Source organism: Atta cephalotes (genome assembly GCF_000143395.1).
Source record: "Atta cephalotes unplaced genomic scaffold scaffold00002, whole genome shotgun sequence".
In the NCBI taxonomy this organism is placed as follows: domain Eukaryota; kingdom Metazoa; phylum Arthropoda; class Insecta; order Hymenoptera; family Formicidae; genus Atta; species Atta cephalotes.
Window position 1 is genome coordinate 12867877 of NW_012130066.1, and position 22480 is coordinate 12890356.

The following is a 22480-nucleotide window of genomic DNA, read 5'->3' on the forward strand; positions in this document are numbered from 1 at the left end:
TCGATCGCCTGTGATTGTTTCAGTCAGTTTTAACAGTTCATAATACACTACGCCGAGCTGGTCTCACCAAATACAGAGCATGACCTTGGAGCCGTGAATATTTGGTTTGGCCGTCGATGTAGAAATATGGTCGGGAACTCCCCATAATTTTCTGCGCTTGAGATTATCGTAATGAACCCATTTTTCGTCCCCAGTCACAATGCGATGCAGAAATCCCTTCCGTCTTTGCCTTTCAAGCAGCTGTTCACAAGCAAACAAACGCTGTTCAACATCTCTCGGCTTCAATTCGTATGGCACCCAATTTCCTTGCTTCTGAATCATTCCCATGGCTTTGAGGCGTTTTGAAATTGTTGAGTCACTCCCAATGATCGTGCCAATTCTTCTTGATTTTGACGCGAGTCTTGCTCAAGTAATACCTCCAATTCTGCATCTTCGAAAACCTTCTTTCTTCCATCGCTATGCCCGTCTTTGATGTCAAAATCACCGTTCTTGAAGCATTGAAACCACTTACGACACGTTCTTTCACTAATAGCGGCCTCACCATAAGTATTTGAGAGCATTCGATGAGCCTCAGCTGCAGATTTCTTCATATTGAAGCAAAAAATTAAAACCTCCCGCAAATGATGAGAATTTAGCTCGTAAACTGACATTTTCAATCGAGAATAACTTTATGATGCAGACACAAATCGACTAATGTTTCTATGGGATTATGTTGACAGATGCCCAAGTTTATTGTATGACGTCTATGATCTATTTATTTCGACCACTTACCGCTAAAGCCATCTATAGGAAAACGGCGGAAGCAAAGTTGTACACCTAATATATAATCGAGAATAACAATGAATGTAATTCAAAAATAAAAGGAAATGCTGTTAGACATAATGTCAAAAAATTTGGATATTGTGCGGAGAAAAATGTCATGAAATTGTCAGAACCATATGGAACTGATAAAAACATGTTATTTCATCATTCTTGATTGCATGTAGTAAAAATATTTGACACTCGTAGAAAAATGTACGGAAGAACATAACATAAACCTTAAATTGTTCCGGATTGGGACTGGAGAAATCTTCATCTGAATGGAAAAAGGTTATTTTTTAATCTGTTTCATAAATCTCTATTTTTTATTATAATTCTCATTTTAAATTTTTGTGATTTTTATGTACTTCATATTTTTATCTTTTACTCTTATATTTAATTTAACATCACGCAAATGTTTTCTTGATATGCAAAGTTTTTGCTTGTCAATTGCATGCTCTTCTTCTTCGTTCCATTTACGATAAGAAATCACGCAATATTCATTTCAATTCACATTTCAAATAGATATTCAAATATATTTGATATTCGTCGAAAGCGAGAGAGTTCTAATGCAGTCTAATGCAAGAACAGAAAACAGACAGAAAAGACCGAAAAACAAGCTTATATCAACAAATTTATATCAATTTATTAAAAAACTAGAATTTCACATATTAGGTATTTCGTTACTTGCCAAAAAATTTCTCGTGAACTATTTCATATTTTATAACAACCAAAAGTTACTTATACTTGCTATATCGCTTATTCATTACATGAATTTGTTCACTTTTTGTGTATTCATTCGTAGGAGAAACTTTACATAATCGATACCCAGCTTGCTATAAAATACTATTAGAAATGCTATTTTCAAAGAGTTTTTCAATGATACTTTTGATAACAAAATCATGTGTTTTTTCGCGACGAGAATGACTAAATGCTCTTATATATTTATACTATATATTTGGGTGTGAAATTATTTATTCCTTTTTTATTATTTTATCGCATCATATTATACGCGCCATCAGCATCTTCGCGCTCAACGATATTGTGACAGACGGTCACGACCGTATTAAGCGTTCGCTGTATTTAATCATCATTAAATAAAAAACGTAAGATAAAATATTTTTGCGAGGAGAAGATACAATGGGAACAACAACGCGGCGAGAAAGATGATGACACATAAGAGAAAGAGAGATAGTAAGTATACACAGTAGTGTAAGCAAGTCTTTGTTACTGATATGATTTTTGAGAAGAGCAATGAGCGGCGAGCGGCGAGCGGCGGCGGCTGCAGAGCCCCTGATTCGTGACGTGACGTGACTCATGAACGTATCATTAATGTTGTTTATGTAAACAGTGTTGATGTTTGGAATCCTATGCTGCCCTCTCCCTTTCCTCACGGCCTCCCGCGCCTGAATCAAAATCCCTATTATTCTACTACTTAACCATTGGGATCCTGGATGCTGATTATGAAGATATAGATTCTTTATGTAATCTGGATATTATTACTATATTATGCGATGTGAAAACCATGTTAAAAATTGTACATTACAGAATGTGTTTAAAATATACAACTGGTAGTCGCAATGCCAGGAAGAAATGTATCAAGTTTAAAAAAGTATGAGATTTTTAAAATATATTTTAATTTCTTTATTTTAATTTCTTTTTCTATTCCCTGCAATTAAAAATCTATCAATAATGATAAGTTATGACTGTTTAGTAGTATACTTAGTAGTGTACTTAAATAAAGTGTTCGATATGTATGTATGTATATTAATAGTAGAGTGAGGGGGCAGATGACTAATTTTCATAGATAACTTGTTTTCTTCATGTTCAGGATTTGGAATTACTTAAAAGAAAAAGAAATGCATTCTTTGTTAACCATTTTTTGGCAGTGAAAGACAACGATAGATGAGCAGATATGAAAAATAATATACTTACACAGTAGTCTAAACTTTTTTGTTACAAGCGTGGATCCCTACTCTACATCATCTAAATTCTAGAGAGCAATGATTTTTCTTTGTACTCTTATTAGATTCGAAGAGAGATTTCAGTCGTTTCAAGTCTTTTGTAAAAATCAAACTTTATCAATCGGTTAGTCTTGTGAACGAAGGAGAACATACATAATCTCTCGGACGCTCTCTGAATATAATATATGGGAAAGCTTCGATTTTGATCAATGGAATATTATCAGCCAATATGCAACAAATAAATCAGGCGTTTACTAATATCATCCGAGATGCATCTGATTCACTACAGATTAATGTTCGCGATGCTCAAAAGCATCAATTAGGAACAATGTAAATACATATATTATTGATCAGATACATATATTATTGATAGATATTGACGTGGAGCATTATGACTTCATGTTAGGCTCGAAATGATAGTCGGGGTATAGGTATTAATGTATATATAAAGTTCCGTGCACTCATTCGCAGCGGTGCTCTAATCAAGTTTTATTATTTATTTGTATGCGATAATATTAATTTGTGCTATTGTAAATCTTGCTATTATATGTTTCAAAGATTGTGCAGATGCTGCAATTATGCAAACAATTGATACAGTAGAAGAATGTGAGAGATATATAAAAGTTATTCAGTTTTTTCTCAAATAAGTTAATTAAATTTGAAAAATTGAATAATAAAAAATTATAATTCTAATCTCTATTTCTTTCTGGATTTCCTCCACAATCCTAAAATAATTTTTCGCTCCTTTCTATGACATCAACTGCTTATCACATAACTTCGAAACCTGCATTTCTGTTTTTTCTTATCGCTTATTTCTTATTCTTATTATGGAAACGAGTCTTCCCCCTTTCCTTGTAATTAAGAATCTATCAATGATAGCTGTTCAGTACTAATATGTATGTATGTATATAGTTCAATATGTGTTCGATAGCTACACAATAATAGTTTTAACAATGATTCGATAATTAGGAACGCTTAGCTATTTGTAATATATTGTTTTTAAAAAATTATTAGTTGCTAAATTAAAATCATTACTGAGTCCTATCATTTAAAAATCATTGAATAAACTCCATATCTATTTAATAAAATTGCGTGAAAGAAGAATAGTGAATGTGGCAGAGAATATAATAAGAAGAAGAGAGAGCGCAAATATGTAAATAGACTACAACGGGTGGAACAGAGAGAATTACATCTTATATCGAATGGGAGAGAGCACAATAGGTTAGAAAAAGAGAAGGAACAAATTCCCTTCCCCCTCTAATACGACGACGCGCTTCTCCTCTTTCGGAGCGCTGTGTACATTTCCTCCTCCCTGACCCTTCACACACATACATACCGCATATACATATATACACATACTGACATATAGTTGATTAGAACCCGTCTAACTATGCTACTTCTGTCTGACTTTAACGCGGCGTCAAAGTTAGACAGAGATACTAATATATTTCTCTCTCTGTTTTATCGATTTTGTTAAAATTACTACCCTATATACAGAAGCCGGCTCTAATTATTTTGTGTCGTGACTCTAATTAGAGGGTCTCTAATTTTGATCAATCTACTCCACATAGTTGTTTTAGAAAGAATTGTTTTCACAAATTTTGTTAGGATAATAATGAATTAATTGTTTAAGGCATATCATTTTCTATGACTACAGGGATTGCGATTATAATGCTGAAGATTTCAGACAACAAAATACGTGATAAGATATAATAATATAATAAGAAAAATTTACTCATCAACTTCATTTTCTTAAAAGTTGTTATAAATAATATATAATGCTTTTAGTGCAAATCATTTTTACAGAACAAATTAATATTACATCTGTAATCTACAATCAAAAAAAGCAATTTTTTGCCGTTCTGTTTGAGTTATAAGCATTTTATCAACCAGATTTTCCCTATGTTGCAATAGAAATAATTAAAAATTTTTCTCATTTGATTCATTTTAATATATTCATTTCTTTTTTAAACAATATATTTATTTTTTTTTAAATAAAATCTGGAAATTTTGAGCACACAGCAATCAATAATTCAATAATAAAGAATTATAAAATGTGTGAATATTGAAGACCAAAGAACCAGGAATAATTATTTAGACTGTTTAAGATTTTATATTATAAGTAAATTTTATAATTTGAACTCTTATCGCGAATTTAACAATGAATATAGTTTTAATTATATAACGACATAAAGATTATGCGTTTCGCGGGTTTTCTCCATGTCCAGATCCATTCTTGGAATGCCAACGTTTCGTGAACCTTGCAGTCCACTTCGTCAGGGCGAGGAGCAGCCTGATACTATCACGAAACGTTGGCATTCCAAGAATGGATCTGTAATCTTTATATAGAAAGCACCCATGGAAGTCTCAAGAATATTATACGACGATGTTTGAAAGAACAGTGACAGTTTAGGGCCAAAATTTGCCTATAATAAAAACGTAAAATCGGTCTTTATAGATTTGTATGTGCTGAACTCAAATATGAAATTTAAAATTCCAAAGTCTGAGGAACTTTGTGAAAATGCAATTTTTCTTCTTTGCAGAAGAATTATATTTTCACAAAATTCCCCAGATTTTGGAGAATTGTAGCTTTACTTTGCAGCAAAATATTATATTACTCGATAAACAATAGTAACTGAACAAGAAACCTTTTTTTCTATTATAATGACCTTAAAAACTGCAACTTTTTTGCAATGTAAGAGTCAATGCTTTACGGTGTATAATAACATAAACAAAACAAAGATGAATATCTACATGTGTGAGTATGCGTGCGTTTCTACTGTTCCACCAGCATTAGCTTTATCCAAGATACATCGTGGTGATTACTGAATCTTAAGGTAAGGGACCTTCCGATCTTAATGAGCTTTTAATATGTATTATTCTCCAGACAAAAATAAGCGATACGTTTTTTTATACGTGCCCTTTTTCATTTTTAAGGGATAAAATACTCCTTCGAATAAAATCAATTTTTTTCTTTCGAAACGATATTGTCGAAATTGTATAAATGGATAAAAATGTTTGAGATGAAAGTTGTATAGTCTCAAATGTACTTTATAAAACGAGAAAAAAATTTTTTAATTTTTTTTTATTTAATTATATAGCATAATAAAAAAATAAACAAATTTTTTTCTTTTTTTTAGGGCAAATTTTGGCCCTAAACTATCACCGTTCTTTTTATTCGTTCTTTATTATTCTCTTAATTTAATTATTTTATTAATTGACATGTTGAAGATAGTCAGATCGTAGTCAAAATATTTATGATTTTTATATGATTAACCTAAATATTTAAAATGTATGACATTTGCTAAAAATATTTTGTGTTATAGTTGTATGGTCCTTTTATTTATGTGTTTATATTTATATTTTTTAAGACACTTTTAAAATTTTAAAATAAATTTTTTAAATAAATATGCATATTAGAGGCGATTTTCCATTTTTTAATAACCTTGACATATGTTATCAAGGTTATGATTTTGAATTATATTCAACAAGTTTTAGAAAATGGATATAAGGTAATAAGAGTCAAGCAAATTCAGATCAAGTGGTAATTCTTGTGCAAACCAATACGATTAACAAAATAACTTTATCAATAATTAATCCACAATGTTTTGACTCACTTTTGAGCCGTCTTCAGAGACAATATGATATTGTAATTACAAAAAATTTTTTTACGAACTATTCATTTTAGTGAGCCACCTCCATTAAACTATAATATAAAAACAAACCTTAATAACAATCTAAAATGTATTAAAATTATTAAAAGATAAATTTGTTGGAAGCAAAAATAATTTATTGTAAAATAATAGAAGGTAGCTCACATAAAACAAAAATTTACCATATCGCAAACACTTAAATTCTATTTAAGGTTTAATAAAAAAACTATTCTTTCCATTCAGCCTCTCACCATTCAGTAAATCAGTGTCAATTATGTTGAAATTAATGAATAACTTTTAATACACTTACGTTAATTGCGAAGAAAAGAAAAAAAGGAAAAAATTCAGATATTATAATCCAGACGGACATTAAAATCAAAACTGAATTCTTCTTTAATATCTTTAATAATTTAATATTAATGTAACGAAGAATGTACTGATTAGCTGGTAATAACAACGCTCCGATTTTAGTCCGTCTATAATTGGAAAGTGATACATTAAGATTATTAAATTATTAAAGATTCAGTTTTGATTTTAATGTTCATCTGGATTATAATTAATATCAGTTTTTTCCCTTTTTTTTCCTTTTCTTTGTGGTTTGTATTAAAAATTATTCATTAATTTCAATTCATAATTGATCACTGATTCATTGAATGGTCAAAGACTGTTTTTTGACTAAATTGATAGAATTTAAATGTTTGCGATATGGTGAATTTTTGTTTTAATGAGCTACCTTCTATTATTTTATATATATAAACGATAAATCGTTTTTGTTTTTCTCCCCTTCCCAACAAATTTACTTTTAATAATTTTAATACATTTTAGATTGTTATTAAAGTTCGTTTTTATACAATATTATAGTTTTCGTTGATAGGTTGAAATGGCACTAAAATGAATTAGTTTGTAAAAAAATTTTTTGTAATTACATCATATTGTCTCTAAGACTGGCTCAAAAGTAAAAGCAGATTAATTATTAATAAAGTTGTTTTGTTAACCGTATTGTTTGCACAAGAATTATCGTGACTTGACTCTCTATTACCCTGTTATATTTAACCATTTTGTATCATTAAGAAATCTTTAGGAATTAATTTATACTTAGTCATATAACAGATTTTCGCTTGTTAAAAAATTATTAACAAAAAAAGTTTAAAAAATAACGTTGCATTTCTACTATACATATAAGGTAAATGTACCGGTTATTGGACAAACATAAAATGAATAAACATAAAAATTTTAGTTTATTATAGATGCCTAGTAAGAATAGATGTTTTCTGAAACTAGATCCATTATTGAATATATTATTTGTCTCAATTGTAAATTATATTTAGTTATAAACATAATATGAGTCAAACGTCCTAATTATTCGACAAATAAATGTAATGTGTCTCTGTCACAAAATTTATTACCCAATTATTAGACAAATAATAAGAAATTTTTTATTATAGAAGAAAATTATATTTTACTTAATAGGATTGTACAAGATATTTTGCTAGAAACATTGAATTCGTGAATACCCAAATTAAATCATTGGCAATTTCTAGCAGCATTTATGGTATATAGAATGATTAAAGTCTTTTTATCACTGCCATAACTTTATATACTTTTGATTCCTTTCTAGCAAGAACACGATTTCCGTTTGGATTTAAAAAAAAAGCACTTTCATTACAATTGAACATATGTGATGAATCGACATCGATAAAATTTTTAAGTTCGAAATGATGTCGTATTTATAAATAAATCAAGTCGAATTTTTCTTTTGTTGTTAGCATCGCTTAGATTTTGGCTCATCCATTCTGAAATTCGAGGATGACAACTTTTAAAAAGTTGTCAAATTCAAGTGTCTTATTGATTATCTTCAAATGGAGAAGTTTTTTAACTAATTTTACGTGTAAAATAGAGTTTCACATTGTCTAAAAGTTGCGTTTTGGTCACAGAACATTTTGCATCAAAACATTGCAAAATCCAAATTTTATTTTCATCCTCGAAAGATAAAATTGATCTTGGTCGAATAATTAACGTTCCACGATCACCTTAATTTTTCAAAAATAAAGTGCTTTTAGGAATATTGTACTGTTATGATGCTTTTCTTAAACTTGTACCTGTTTGGATTGATGATAAGGCGTTATCAAGATCAATTTGACTATATTTGACGTGCTTCTTTTTTTCTTTCATTTTTCTTTTTTACTGTTTTAGCCTTCAAGAAATGAAAATAGAGATTATTATATTTATATTAACTGAGGTTATGTTAAGGTTAGATTTAAAACAATTATTCAAAATTATTAGTATACACCAATTAAAATTATATTTTTTTAAGACAAGCAGCATAAATATGATTTATATTGTTATCATTGAACGTCAATTAACTTACTATGCTTTATTTATGTCCTTTGTTTGTTCTTAATTGTTCTTATTAATAATGTTATAATGCAGTTTACTTAACTATCTAATGATTAGTACATACAATACATAAAATAATGTTGTGCGCTTTATGGACAATCGTCCATTTATTAGGATATTCACACATATATACCAATTATTGGCTATTCCTTTTTACTAATTTTAATAAATAATTTGATACTGTTTAATTAATTTTTTAATCGAAATTACTCATCAATGTATATTTAAATATATATATATTATTCAAATAATAAAAAATTAAAATTTAAAATAGTTATACAAGATGATTTTAACATATTTCGTCACCTATCAAGTAGAGTGAATCGAACTGAGTCAAAAAGTCATCTACCATTTTGCAATTTACGCAATAATGAGATATTAATTATTAAAAATTGCCAAATATTGATCTTGAATAATTTTTTATTCAAACATTTATTATCAACTTTATAGAAAAATTGTAAGAGACAAAAATAATTTATTTTCTTCTCATAGAATTCTAAAAACTTTTTCAGAATTTTTTATCAACTTTTTAATACTGCATTTTCTTATTTTTACCAACATGAGAAAATACGGTATTAAAAAATTCTGAAAAAATTCTAAAAAGTTCTCAGAACTTTATGAGAAGAAAATAAATGATTTTTGTCTCTTGCAGCTTTTTTATAAAGTTGATAGTATTTGAATAAAAAATTATTCAAGACCAATATTTGATAATTTTTAGTAATTAATATCTTGTTAACTGTTACGAAAATTGCAAAATGGTAGAGGATTTTTCGACTCAGTTCGATTCACTCCACCTGCTCATGATGGTAACGAAATATGTTAAAATCATCCTGTATAATAAAGAAAAATATTTCTAATCCTAAAGCTTTCGCTTTAGACATCGAAATGTTTTACTCGTTGTCATCGTTACATTATTTCAAAATTTTTTTATACAGAAGTATTATTTCTAATATGAATAAATTATATAATACTTAATTTTTAAATAATATGAAAAATTAATTAAAAATTTATTTAGAATCATATGTATTAACAAAAAGTTTAATATTAAAAAAATGATACATTAAAAATTTTTGTCATTTTGTCCAACAATTTGGTCATGTCCACTAAATGGTACATTTACTTTACAATATTAAATAATATTTTATATCTCTGTTTAGAAATGTTTAGAAATGTTTAACTTTTTACGCGAAGCGAGATCTATTACTCTTTCCATCTATTTAGAGGCACAGGATTTTCCAAGCGCGCGCGCGAAACGAGGTACTTCTCTCCCACCTTGCCTAAAAGCGTAATGTCTACTGCACAATGAGAGCTTTGTTTTATGTCGTCATATGAGAAAAAATAGAACCTTTATTGGATATTGCTTGTCGTTTATCGTTCATCGCGTCCAATTTGCAGTAGGCATAAGCTTTCCATGCAAAACGAAGCCCACTCCCTCCTCTCTGTGAAGGGATGTTTGACTTTTCATGCAAAATGAGTTTCACTTCATCTCTTTTCGTATCAAGCGGCGTCCGACTTTTTATGCGAAGCGAGGTCGACTTCATTTACTCCTCTGCTCAGGACTCGCTTCGCGTGGAAACTCGATCGTCTCTTGACCGAGGAAGAAGTAGGGTGAAATTCGCTCGAGTCATGCGCCCTTTAGCAAAGGGAAGTGGAATTGAACTCATTTCTCATGGCAAGTCGTGTGTCCTTAGTCAGGATTATTTTAAAACAAAATTTTTGTTTTACGTTTTATGTAGTAGAATAAGTAGAAAAAAGATATTACTTTTTAAACTTATTTTGTTCATAACTAGCGAATAACGAGCGATGACTAAAATCTGTTGGAGGTGATTTGAAATCATGGCCTTGACAACATCAAGATTATTGAAATCTGTAAAGTCGCTCTTAATATGCATAATTATCTTTTTTTTCTTATACATTTTCATATACATTGCCTTACTTTAGCGCGAGCTTCACGTGCAGCTTCGGCTTCCGCCGCCATAGCTCGTTGCAGTTGAACGGGTAGTCGTACATCTTTGCTAAAATTTTACAAAAATATAATTTATTATTATTCTTATTGTTGTATGCAAATTTTTATAAAATTCTCATTATCATCACCATTACATACGCACGCGCATGAACATACGCATAGAGGAAAGATTTCAATTATGAGATACCGAATGCATTTTGAGTAAATATTATATGGACAGAATTAAATAGAATAATAGGTTATTTTGGAGAGAATTTAGTAAGCTTTAGGATAATGTTATGTAAATTTTATTTCGATTCTATTCTTTTTTTAAATTAAAAAATGTAAAAAGTGAGCAAATTGCAAAATCAAAAAATTACTCCTAATATGAAATGCTCTGAGAAATCGATAATAAAACTTAAAGTACATCAGTATTGCAATTAAAAAATTTAGTGCTTGTAAAATACGAACAAACACAGTCAGTGCGTGCAAAATGAGTACGCGATGTATTTAAGACTTGTCTTCAGGTAGTTGGAACCAAATATCGCAGAAATAAGCACTTGATGTTCATTGCATCATTGTTCTTTTTATTATTGTACAATAAGATTTATACTTTAAAAACTATGACATTAGGAGCATTATTTCGATATTAAAGTCAATATTTCAGTATTAAAAATACTGGATATATTATATTATAATTTCTACTTTTACGATCATTAAATCTAACTTTTGTAATTAAGCAATTCAAAATATTTTTCTATTAGTACGATCTTACTCTATCATTACATGAAGAATATATTGCCAAAATTTATTTATTAAATAATAAACAAAGTTTAAAGATACTTCATTTCAATAAAACTGGAAGACATCCAAATTCTAAAATCTTTTTTTACAATGATTACGAACATAACTTAATAATGAATTTTCCATTAAATAGTTTTAAATCCAAGAGCAATAAATTCGTGGTGGAACCAATTAGTGTTTATTAATATAGCGGAAACGTCGGTATCTCATATTAGGCCCATCTTATAATAGGTGGCTTTCCTCTACAACTATTTTATAATTTAACAACTGTATTAGAGCGCATAATATATCAAATATTAGGAACAAAAAAAAATATTAAAATTTCAATCTCAGATATCAGTTACACCGGAGTTAACACGATTTCTGATAGATTGAAATATTAATTTATTCCTATTTTTTGTATTTCCTAATATTTCTTCCATTGTGCGCAGGGCCTTATTCATTAAGATAAGTATTATATATTTAGATATATTTATTTATACATATATTATATTATATATATATTAGATACAATATTCATATATAAACTTATAAAATAATTTAAATCTTTTACAAAAAATATAAAATAACTTAAATCTTTTACAAAAAATCCGGTAAACAATTTTTATAAGACATGTATAAATATTCATATATAAAAATATTTAACACATACATATGGTTATATACGAAATATATTCATATACAGGGTACTTCCTCTAACTTTATCATTTAAAATATCTGTATTGTTTTTGATGATACGGGAAAATACTAAAGGAAAAAGTTCGATTGGAAGAGACACATATTATGATGAGTAAAAAATTTTTCTTAAAGTTATAGTTTTTTAGATTTCAAAGTCATCGGGATTTTTTTTAATGAAATAGCATATTTTCATTAATGTAGTAATGTAGTTCATAAAAAAACAAATTAGATATGATATGATCTTGAACAAAAAAATCACATTTATATGGGAAAAAGAAGAGTTAATATTCTTAAGTGTTTTCAATGAAGATATTTATTTACTTAGTTTTAGTTCAGAAGATGTTTGACATGATTGCCATTAACTTCCATACATTTTTGAATGCGATAAATAAATGATTGTTTCGCATTTTCAATGAAGAATTTTCCGAGATCATTCAATGTGATTTATTTACTAAAAGTATTTGGAAAATATTGAAATGCCATAATTTTCCTTATCACATATGGTTACATCAATTTTTTGATGATAATGATTTTCAAAATAGGTAAAGATTCCTACCTATTTCTGCAAATGAATTCTACATCAGTTAAGATTGATCAACAATTCTTCGATATATTGTTTACAGACGGGTCATCTTTTACAAATCATGGATGACAGTTAAATAAATAATACATATTGTGTAAACACAATTTGACAATCCACATTGGCTTCGATAAATATAACAGTAACATCCGTGTAAATGTCTGGTGTGGTATTATTGGTCCACTTTTTGGAAGAAAATTTAAATATTAAAAAATATGCAAATTTTTTAAGAGATGAGTTACAAATATTATTAGAAGTTCCATTGAGCCATATTAGAATGTGGTTACAACAGAATGGTTGTCCAACCATATAATGCACTTATTTATAATGCAAGCAATGTGCTTAATAGAATGTTTCCCGATTGCTGGATTGGCCATGGTGGACGAATTTGTTGGCCGACTCGGTCGCCAGACTATACACCACTTGACTTTTTTCTATGGAGATATTTAAGAAGTTAAATTCATTGTTATTTAGTAATGTTTCCCACTACATTGGGAAACATGCAAGAAAGAATTTGATGTGCATGTATCGACATCAATTAGAATCACCCGGAAATCATTGAAAATGTATCAGGTGTATAAGCTTAAATCCGCTGTTTTTTAGTTAGAAAAACACATTCTTTTTTTCCTAGGAAGCAAAAACAAATTTATTCAAAGTACTTGCCCTCGCTAACTATACATTTTTCCCATCTTTTGGGCAATTTGTATATACTACGTCAAAAAAAATTTCTCTTTCGAGGCAAACTACTCATCAAGCCATTTTCGAATGTCTTCGTAAGAATCGAAGTGCCGCTCAGCGAGCGCGTGGCCCATCGAAAACAGGTGATAGTCAGAAGGTGCCAGATCTGGTAAGTAAGCGGGATGGGGTAGTACTTCCCAATTGAATATCTCCAAGTAGTTTTGGACCATTGTTGACGTGTGCGATGGTGCGTTGTCGTAGAGGAAAATCAGCTTATCATGTCTTTTCCGATAATGTGGCCTTTTTTCACGCAGAAAAACATTTTTTACGGTGCAATTTGATCAGTTGTTGGTAGTAACGGTGAGCATTAACAGTTTCACCAGGTTTTAACAGCTCATAGTAGATGACACCCTCCCATCAAACGCACAGCATCGTCTTCCGTCCGAAGCGATTTGGTCTTGAGGAAGATGTTGGTGGTTGGGCGGGATCAATCCAAGATTTCTTGCATTTAGAATTCTGAAAATAAATCCACTTTTCATCGCCTGTCACAATCCGATGTAGGAACAATTTTCTTTTTTGTCTGGCAAGCAGAATTTAGCATATGTTTTGGTGTCGCTCCATCTACCTATCGTTCAGTTCATGCGGCACTCATTTTCCGATCTTTTGAACCTTCCCCATGGCATGTAGCCGCATGGAAATGACTGCTTGAGAAACACCCAATTGTTCGGCAAGCATTTTTTGCGATTGGGTATCGTCCTCGTCCAAAAGAGCCTGCAATTGACAGTCCTCAATCTTTCTGGGCCGATTTTCACGCTTCTTGTCACTCAAGTCAAAATCATTGAACCGGCGAAACTAATCTCTGCACGTTGTTTCCGATAAAGCATTGTCGCCATAGGCCTCCACAAGCATTCGATTTTTTTTAGCAAAAAACTAGACATGATTACGAAAGAAAAAATGTATGTTGTTGTATGAAATTGCTGATGATGTGCACTGGTTAATGTTGACAGATGTCAAACATATAAAAAAAAGTTTGTTGTGTGCCCAGGGTAGCTTTGTACGCTCACTAATGCCACTTATGAGCAAACAGCGAATTTAAGCTTATACCTGGTAAAAATATCATTTATTTATTGCATTCAAAAATGTATGGCAATTAATGGCAGTTATTTCGAGCACTTACTTAGATATTTATTTATTTTTTAACTAAAGTAAATAAATATCTTCATTGAAAATACTTAAATATTAACTCTTCTTTTTCCTATATATGTAGATGTGATTTTTTTTATATCCAAGGTTATCTAAAGGACAACATGTCATATAAGGTTGAATTTATTTTTTTATGAACTATATTATTACATTAATGAAAATATGTTATTCCATTAAAAAAAATCGCGATGATCTTGAAATCTCAAAAACTATGACGTTCAGAAAAATTTTTTGCTCATCATAATATGTGTCCCTTCCACAATCGAACAACTTTTCCCCGTAAAATTTTTCTGTCATCAAAAACAACGGAGATATTTTAAATGATCAAATCAGAGGAAACATTCGATATATATAGAGTGATCCAAATCAACCATACAGGACGATACCTATTGAAAAATTCCTCATGAAAAAGTGAGTCAATAGCAAAATGTTGTGATACTCAATAATTTTTAAATGAGTCTCAGACAATATTTAACCACAGAGCATATGAAATTCGCACCATGAATCGCATCAGGAGCGGCGCAGCTAAGCAGTTGACCGCGCGAACGCTTTAATGACTAAATGACACGATACCGAATGAGTTTGGTAAAACCTCTGTATAATAAACAAATTTGTAAATAAAATCAATATTAATTAAATAATCTAAACAAATAATATTAAAAATATCAATTGATACATGTTTCCAAAATTTGAAAGAGGTCGACTACAACAGCAAATGCTGGAGTCTCGCTAAATGGACGCCGCCAATCTCATTTCGCGAAATGAATAACACCGTGTCATAACTCTTTTCAGGCCTACACAAAGTATCGCAAACAGTCCTCTTCAGGGCTTTCTCCATTGCATATAGCTAACAAATCTATCAAATAATATAAGTAAGATGGATTTGATGTTTTATGTATTGGAGTTGATTATTTTAATGCAAATGTCAAAATAGCGGGTGCTCTTATTACACGCCCAGTATATAATATTATCATCTGAGTAAACTATTATGAGTATCCTTAGGAGTAATATAAATACAGGAAACATTTTGTAAGAAATTATGCAGAAATGAAAGATTGAAATATATACAGGATGTCCTGAATTTAAATGTCTAAACTTCGGGAACATGTAGAAGATCGATAAACTAAGAAAAAAAATTCTACCGAGATAGGTTCATTTTTGCTTCGTACTGCTTCTGAAATATTATCGTCGCTGAAATTGTGTACGAAAACAATAACAATTCCATTTTCAGGTGAAAATTTTCTTTGTTTGTTTCTGCCTTTCTTCTATAAATTCATTAGTTACTCGTCAGAAGCTATCGAGTGAATTACTTCTGTCACAATATGCCATGTACATATTCTAACGTTGAATATACTGATATGGTTTTGAATACACTGTATGATTTCTGCAACGGTAATGCTCTCTTTGCGAAGACAGTGCAACAATATGTACGCCGATTTCCAAACAGAAGAATGTTGGATCGGCGAGTTGCAATGATTTTTAATAGGCAGCTCATTTTCAATTCATTAAGATGCGTTAAGAGCAAATAGAAAATCGTGTCCTATACTATTTTGATAACAAGATTCTGATATCAACATCCGGAGAATGTCAGCTGCATTACGATTGCACGGCAAAAAATCTGTCGAACTTTGAAAAATGATAATCGCCGTATCATATTCAAAAAGTGCAGAATTTATTATCTTAGGATTATATGAAGAGAAATTAAATTTTATCATTATTAGTAATTAGTTTCTTGAGCCATTTAACAATGACAATTCACATTTCCATCAAAAATAATTTGGACGGACGAAGCTATATTTACAAAAGGAGAAATATTAATCAAAGAAATTATCATATATGGAAATCCCAAAACTGTTAGGGAAAATATTAATAGGTTCCAGCATGAATTTTCTATTAATGTTTGGCTCGGAATTTGGAACTCTTTAGTGGGATTTTTTTTAGCTGGCAGATTAAATGCAGTCAGATATACTGAATTTTTGGAAACTTACTTCTTTGATTATTTAGAAGAAATCCACCTGCAGCAACGGTTTGAAATGTGGTTTTAATTCGATAGATGTCTTCATTATTCGACAGAATTATTCGAGCTTGATTAGACAGACATTCTCCACGACGATGGATTGGATATGAAGGAGTAATACTTGATTACCCCAATCGTCTGATTTGACTGAATTTCTTTATATGGGGGGAGTCCTGAATTAGAAAGTTTATTCATTCCAATCAACTCAAGAAAACAATTGAGAAATCGAATCGAGGTTGCAGTGTATCAAATATCGCCAGATCAGTGTTTGGCTACAACGCGAACTATCTGTACTAGATGCAATGCTTGCATTGCTGCAGGAGGTCAACGTTTTGAACAATATCTATATTAGGCAAGTGAATAAATAGAACATGAATAGTAATGAAAATAATGAGAAAGTACAAAAATAAGAACTACGTTTTGTTTTTTTTGCGATTTTCTCCAAAACGAAGCAAAAACGAGCAAGATATCTCTACAAGACTTTTTATTTTGCAAAGGAAGTTTTACAACTGTCCAGAATCGATTTGATTCTCCATGAAATAAGTTGTTAAACACAAAAATCTAAGAGACACATAAGTAGTATGTGGGCAGCCATGGGTCAAAACATCTCCACATCTTCTTCCGGCGCCATGGGCGTGGTCTAGACGAGTCAGTCAGGAAAAAGGCGTGCTCTGATTGGTCGAGAAGTGAAGGGTAGGGGTAATAGGGTAATTAAATGGTGTTCTGATTAGTTCGCCCTGTACCTACTCGCGAGATGATTGGAGAAGGAAAGTGCTAGAGGACCTTTGATAAAATGGAGGGTAAAATCCGAAAAAATAGTGAGAGGGTCTGTAGCATTTTTTTTCGTGAAGATGAAGTATGAACATTGAGCATGAATAGCTGATGGCTTTATGATGGTCATTTTTTTTGTTGGCGGCACAATGTCTCTGACGTATTGGCGCTTGTGAATGTTTTTATTTATGAGAGATGAGATCTTATACGAAAATTTGGGAATTTAGAGAGAATCTTGCTTTTGCTAGGAAGAATGGAGAAGGTTAAACAGGAGCATGTTCAACTGACACGACGCATCATCTCCGATGTGATGACTCACTCGTTTGAGCGAAAATATGATTTTTATGATGTATGACAAGGATTTTATGAATCTGTATTGTACTTCTTGTACTTTATTTAAAAGTCTATGTTATACAACAAAAATATGTAGAGAAAAAAGTTGGTTATTGGGGGGTATGGGTGATTAAGAAACGAGGATTTATGTTATACAAAAATGTATTTATTGATACAAATTCTTTTTTTTTTTTCAAAGAAGAAGAAATAAAAAGTTCGTATGAGAATAAACTAAAAAAGTTTTTAAAAATTTAAGCCAAAGATTCTCGCTTCGAGAGAATTATATGAAAAATTTCATTATATCTTAATGAAGTTAATTCCAAAAATATTATATTGAAATACATATCAAGAAAAGTTAATTTGTACGTACATTACGTTCTATATCTTCATAATTACACGCAATGTTAATTTTATAATTTTCTGGTTGATAAAACTTACAGGTAGTTTCAGTTCGATTGCTTGAATTAAATATAGAGCACTTGGTAACATTATTGGATAAAGATTCTAATTGTTTTAAACGCACATCGACGTACTTTTCAATGCTTTGCACTTTTCCGAGGAAGATAGTTTTCTGCATTACAATTGCCGCTATGTAGGTTCTTTGTTTTTTCGCTGGAATTGAATCGTGAGCATCCTCTTCTTTTCGAAGATTTCTGTTGAAATTTTCCTCTTCTTCTTTATACGACAGCAATATTGATTTCGCCTATAAGATGTAAAGCTGATGATGATATTTTTTATAACGACAAAGTTAGATTTCACTCTGTTATCGCTGCTTACTCGTTCATGAGTCCCATGTGATCTTGAAATTACTGCCAGCAGTCGGTGTCGAAATAAATTCCGTCCGCCCAATTTTAAAGATTTCTTCGTTTGCAATCCTACATGAATCGTCTTCGTATGAGACTTGTTAAGACCGTACGTTGTTGCTAGGAACATATGAAATCGAGCGTTTCTTCTCTCGTCATTATTATATAAATGAAAGAATCAGGAATGGAGTACATTCCCAAGTCCGAATTATTAATATTTTTTGGACTGGCCATTGTTCTTACGCCACAGTAGTATCAAATTCAAGCGAACCAAGATCAAAACATTGATAGCAATCAAAAACACAAGAAGCACTTTGCTCGCGAAGCTAAAGCTACGGACGACAAGATTCGAATGAAACGAATTTTCGATAATACCGAGATCGCCTCCCTCTCCGACACTACGTGATAAAATTATTCTGCGCGCGCAGATGAAAAAAATGAAAAAACATAAATTTTCTTTAAATTTTTCTTAAAAATTAAAAATAATCTACATTAAAAATAATCTATACAGAAGTCAGGAGGGGAGAGGAGTGAGATAAAACGAAAACAAATAGGAACGAACAGGAATGATAAGAAACGTTTTTATGATTCCTCTCCTGCATTTTTATAAAACATGACAATGGAAGGAATTCGACCTGCCGAAAAGAGAAAATTTTTTTGTAATGAATCATAAGGGACAAAGAATTGGTTTATCTCACAAGCAATTTCTAACGAATAAAAATTACTACATCGATAATCTTCCAGCTTTTTTTTTTCAAAAAAACAAGAAGAAATTTATGAAGCATCTTCAATTTAAAAATTTACGTTTAAAATTTAAAAATTTGAGTTTATTGTTTTTTAGAAAATTCATTAATGTTTAAAGAGACAGAGGTATGACAAAAAAAAGATGAACAGAAAAAAAGATTAAATTGAGATGGGAAATGATAATGCAGGAAAATTTATTCGTCTTCCATTTTTCTGAAACTTTTGAGTATACTCCCAAGGGAAAAAATAACACGTTGTATATGGAAATTTATAGAATACAAAAATTAAATATTATTTATATTGATAAACGTAAGGAAAGTTTTAAATGAAGGGAGTTATGTTCAATGTTCGCTAGGATTTTTTTTCTCTCTCTGACGAAGCAATTCCTGAAGAGGGGAACACTAACAAAACCAAGTAATATTGTTGGTCAAGCGAGATATCGGAATTTCCATTAAAATTGTATTTTTTCTTTTGCTGAAAATCAGTCGTAGACTAATATTGCGTGACATTCATTTCCAAGAAAAAAGATACAAAAAAGCAGAACGAAAAATTTAAAAACGTGAGATTTATCACAATAAAAATTTTATAGTGTGACAAAAACTTTTCCGGATAACATTGAAAACGAGAACTAATGGAAAAATTTTATTAGGGTAAAAATGAAGGGATCGATGCTTTTTACGAGATAATTTTTACGATGAAACAGAGTTAGATTAGATATGGGGTTGGTTATAACTAAGAAATTTTTGTCGTCTTCTTCTCTAAATTTTACGAAAGAGAAAATTACTTCCAGTAATTGCCGGTACACCCGTCGATGGATATTATGAAGTCGAATCAGTGAACAAGACGTTGCGTTACGTATTACAATTTCACGATTGTTTTTGGCGGTTGTCTCAACTGTTACCAAATCAATCGTGAAAGGAAACTTATGTCCGGTGCATCACACGAAGATACAATCGATACGAATGAATTCTCGCAATGACATGGCGTCTTTGACAACGCAGAGTGATGGAGAAATGGGAGTGTGAATTTGCACGAGAAAAGCGCGAGAATCGCGAGATGCGCGAATTTTCTCGAAAACTATCCGATGCTAACCAATCCTTCTCTCGATTCTCGCAAGATTCTTTGGTGGAAAATATAACCCGATACGAAGTTACGGATACGGAGAAAATACGTTATGTGGACGTGTGTTCTCTGTATCCGTACGTATTGAAAATGGGTATTTTTCCGTTAGGCCAACCTAAAATTTATATCGGAGAACAATGGAAAAAATTCGGAGTTAATTGGCGTAGCTCCGAATTTTAATTTAGATTCTGTTGAGGATATTATTCGGTGCACAGTACTTCCTCCACGCGATCTCTTTCACCCTGTATTCTCGTACAAGGCAAATTGTTGTTCGGGCTGTGTCGTAGTTGCTGCGAAACATTCTCGCAAGCTGAGTGCACTCACGATTTCCCCGCCGATCGAAAATTCGTAGATGCATGAGTATTCTGTGAATTGCGCAAAGCCCTCGAGAAAGGTTATCTCGTGACGAATGTGAGCGAAATATGGCAATTTAGAGTCACACGATTCGATCCTTGTATGAGGCAAAGTGGTTTGTTTGCCGAATATATCAATAGTTTTTTTAAATTGAAGTAAAAAGCTAACGGATGGCCGAGCGAATGCCAGGATGAGAATAAGGAACGGTATCTTCGGGAATACGAAGAAACTATATGAGAGTATAATTCTCGATAGAAATAATATTATTCGAAATCCTGGTTTGATTGCGAAACTCTGCTTGAATTCTTTCTGGGGTAAATTCGGCCAACGAACCAATTTGCCTAATACAGAGATCGTAAAAAAATACGGACGTTTGGCAACATTGCTCACGAGTTCAGAGCATGAAATAATCAATATATTACTTGTTAAAGACGAGATAATATATGTATTATCGACTACGCGAAGAGAGGTCGCGCCTTCTCCGCAAACCAACCCTGTAACCGCGGCATGGACGACGTCACAAGCACGACTATTATACGAATATCTAGAGAAATTAGATAGTCGCGTTTTATATTGTGATACAACTCGTGTATTTATTAGGTGTACAACTTTGTTTCCGCCGTTTTCCTATAGATGACTTTAGCGGTAAGTGGTGGTCGAAATAAATAGATCATAGACGTCATACAATAACGTCATACAATAAACTTGGGCATCTGTCAACATAACCCTATAGAAACATTAGTCGATTTGTGTCTGCATCATAAAGTTATTCTCGATTGAAAATGTCAGTTTACGAGCCAAATTCTCGTCGTTTGCGGGAGGTTTTAATTTTTTGCTTCAATATGAAGAAATCTGCGGCTGAGGCTCATCGAATGTTCTCAAATACTTATGGTGAGGCCACTATTAGTGAAAGAACGTGTCGTGAGTGGTTTCAACGCTTCAAGAACGGTGATTTTGACGTCGAAGACCGGCATAGCGGTGGAAGAGAGAAGGTTTTCGAAGATGCAGAATTGGAGGCATTACTTGAGCAAGACTTGTGTCAAAATCAAGAAGAATTGGCACGATCATTGGGATCAACAAGCCATTTCAAAACGCCTCAAAGCCATGGGAATGATTCAGAAGCAAGGAAATTGGGTGCCGTACGAATTAAAGTCGAGAGATGTTGAACGGCGTTTGTTTGCTTGTGAACAGCTACTTGAAAGGCAAAGATGGAAGGGATTTCTGCATCGCATTGTGACTGGGGATGAAAAATGGGTTCATTACGATAATCCCAAGCGCAAAAAATCATGGGGAGTTCCCGGCCATGCTTCCACGTCGACGGCCAAACCGAATATTCACGGCTCCAAGGTCATTTGGTGGGGCCAGCTCGGCGTAGTGTATTATGAACTATTAAAACCGACTGAAACAATCACAGGTGATCGGTATCGAACGCAATTGATGCGTTTGAGTCGAGCATTGAAAGACAAACGGCCGCAATACAACGAGAGACACGATAAAATGATTTTGCAGCATGACAATGCTCGACCCCATGTTGCGAAAGTGGTCAAGACATACTTGGAAACGTTGAAATGGGAAGTCCTACCCCACCCGCCGTATTCTCCAGACGTTGCTCCCTTTGACTATCACTTGTTTCGAT

The 22480-nt window shown here is 31.6% G+C and overlaps 1 protein-coding gene across 1 annotated transcript in view; it reads right to left on the minus strand.

Annotated features, from left to right (window-relative positions):
- The window catches only part of LOC105623980 (band 7 protein AGAP004871), a 388611-nt gene that overhangs the window by 74352 nt on the left and 291779 nt on the right, over positions 1 to 22480 (minus strand). The window contains exon 7 of the mRNA XM_012205353.1: positions 10749 to 10827. Coding sequence (XP_012060743.1) covers positions 10749 to 10827 — 79 coding nt within the window. The remainder of the gene's footprint in view (positions 1 to 10748; positions 10828 to 22480) is intronic.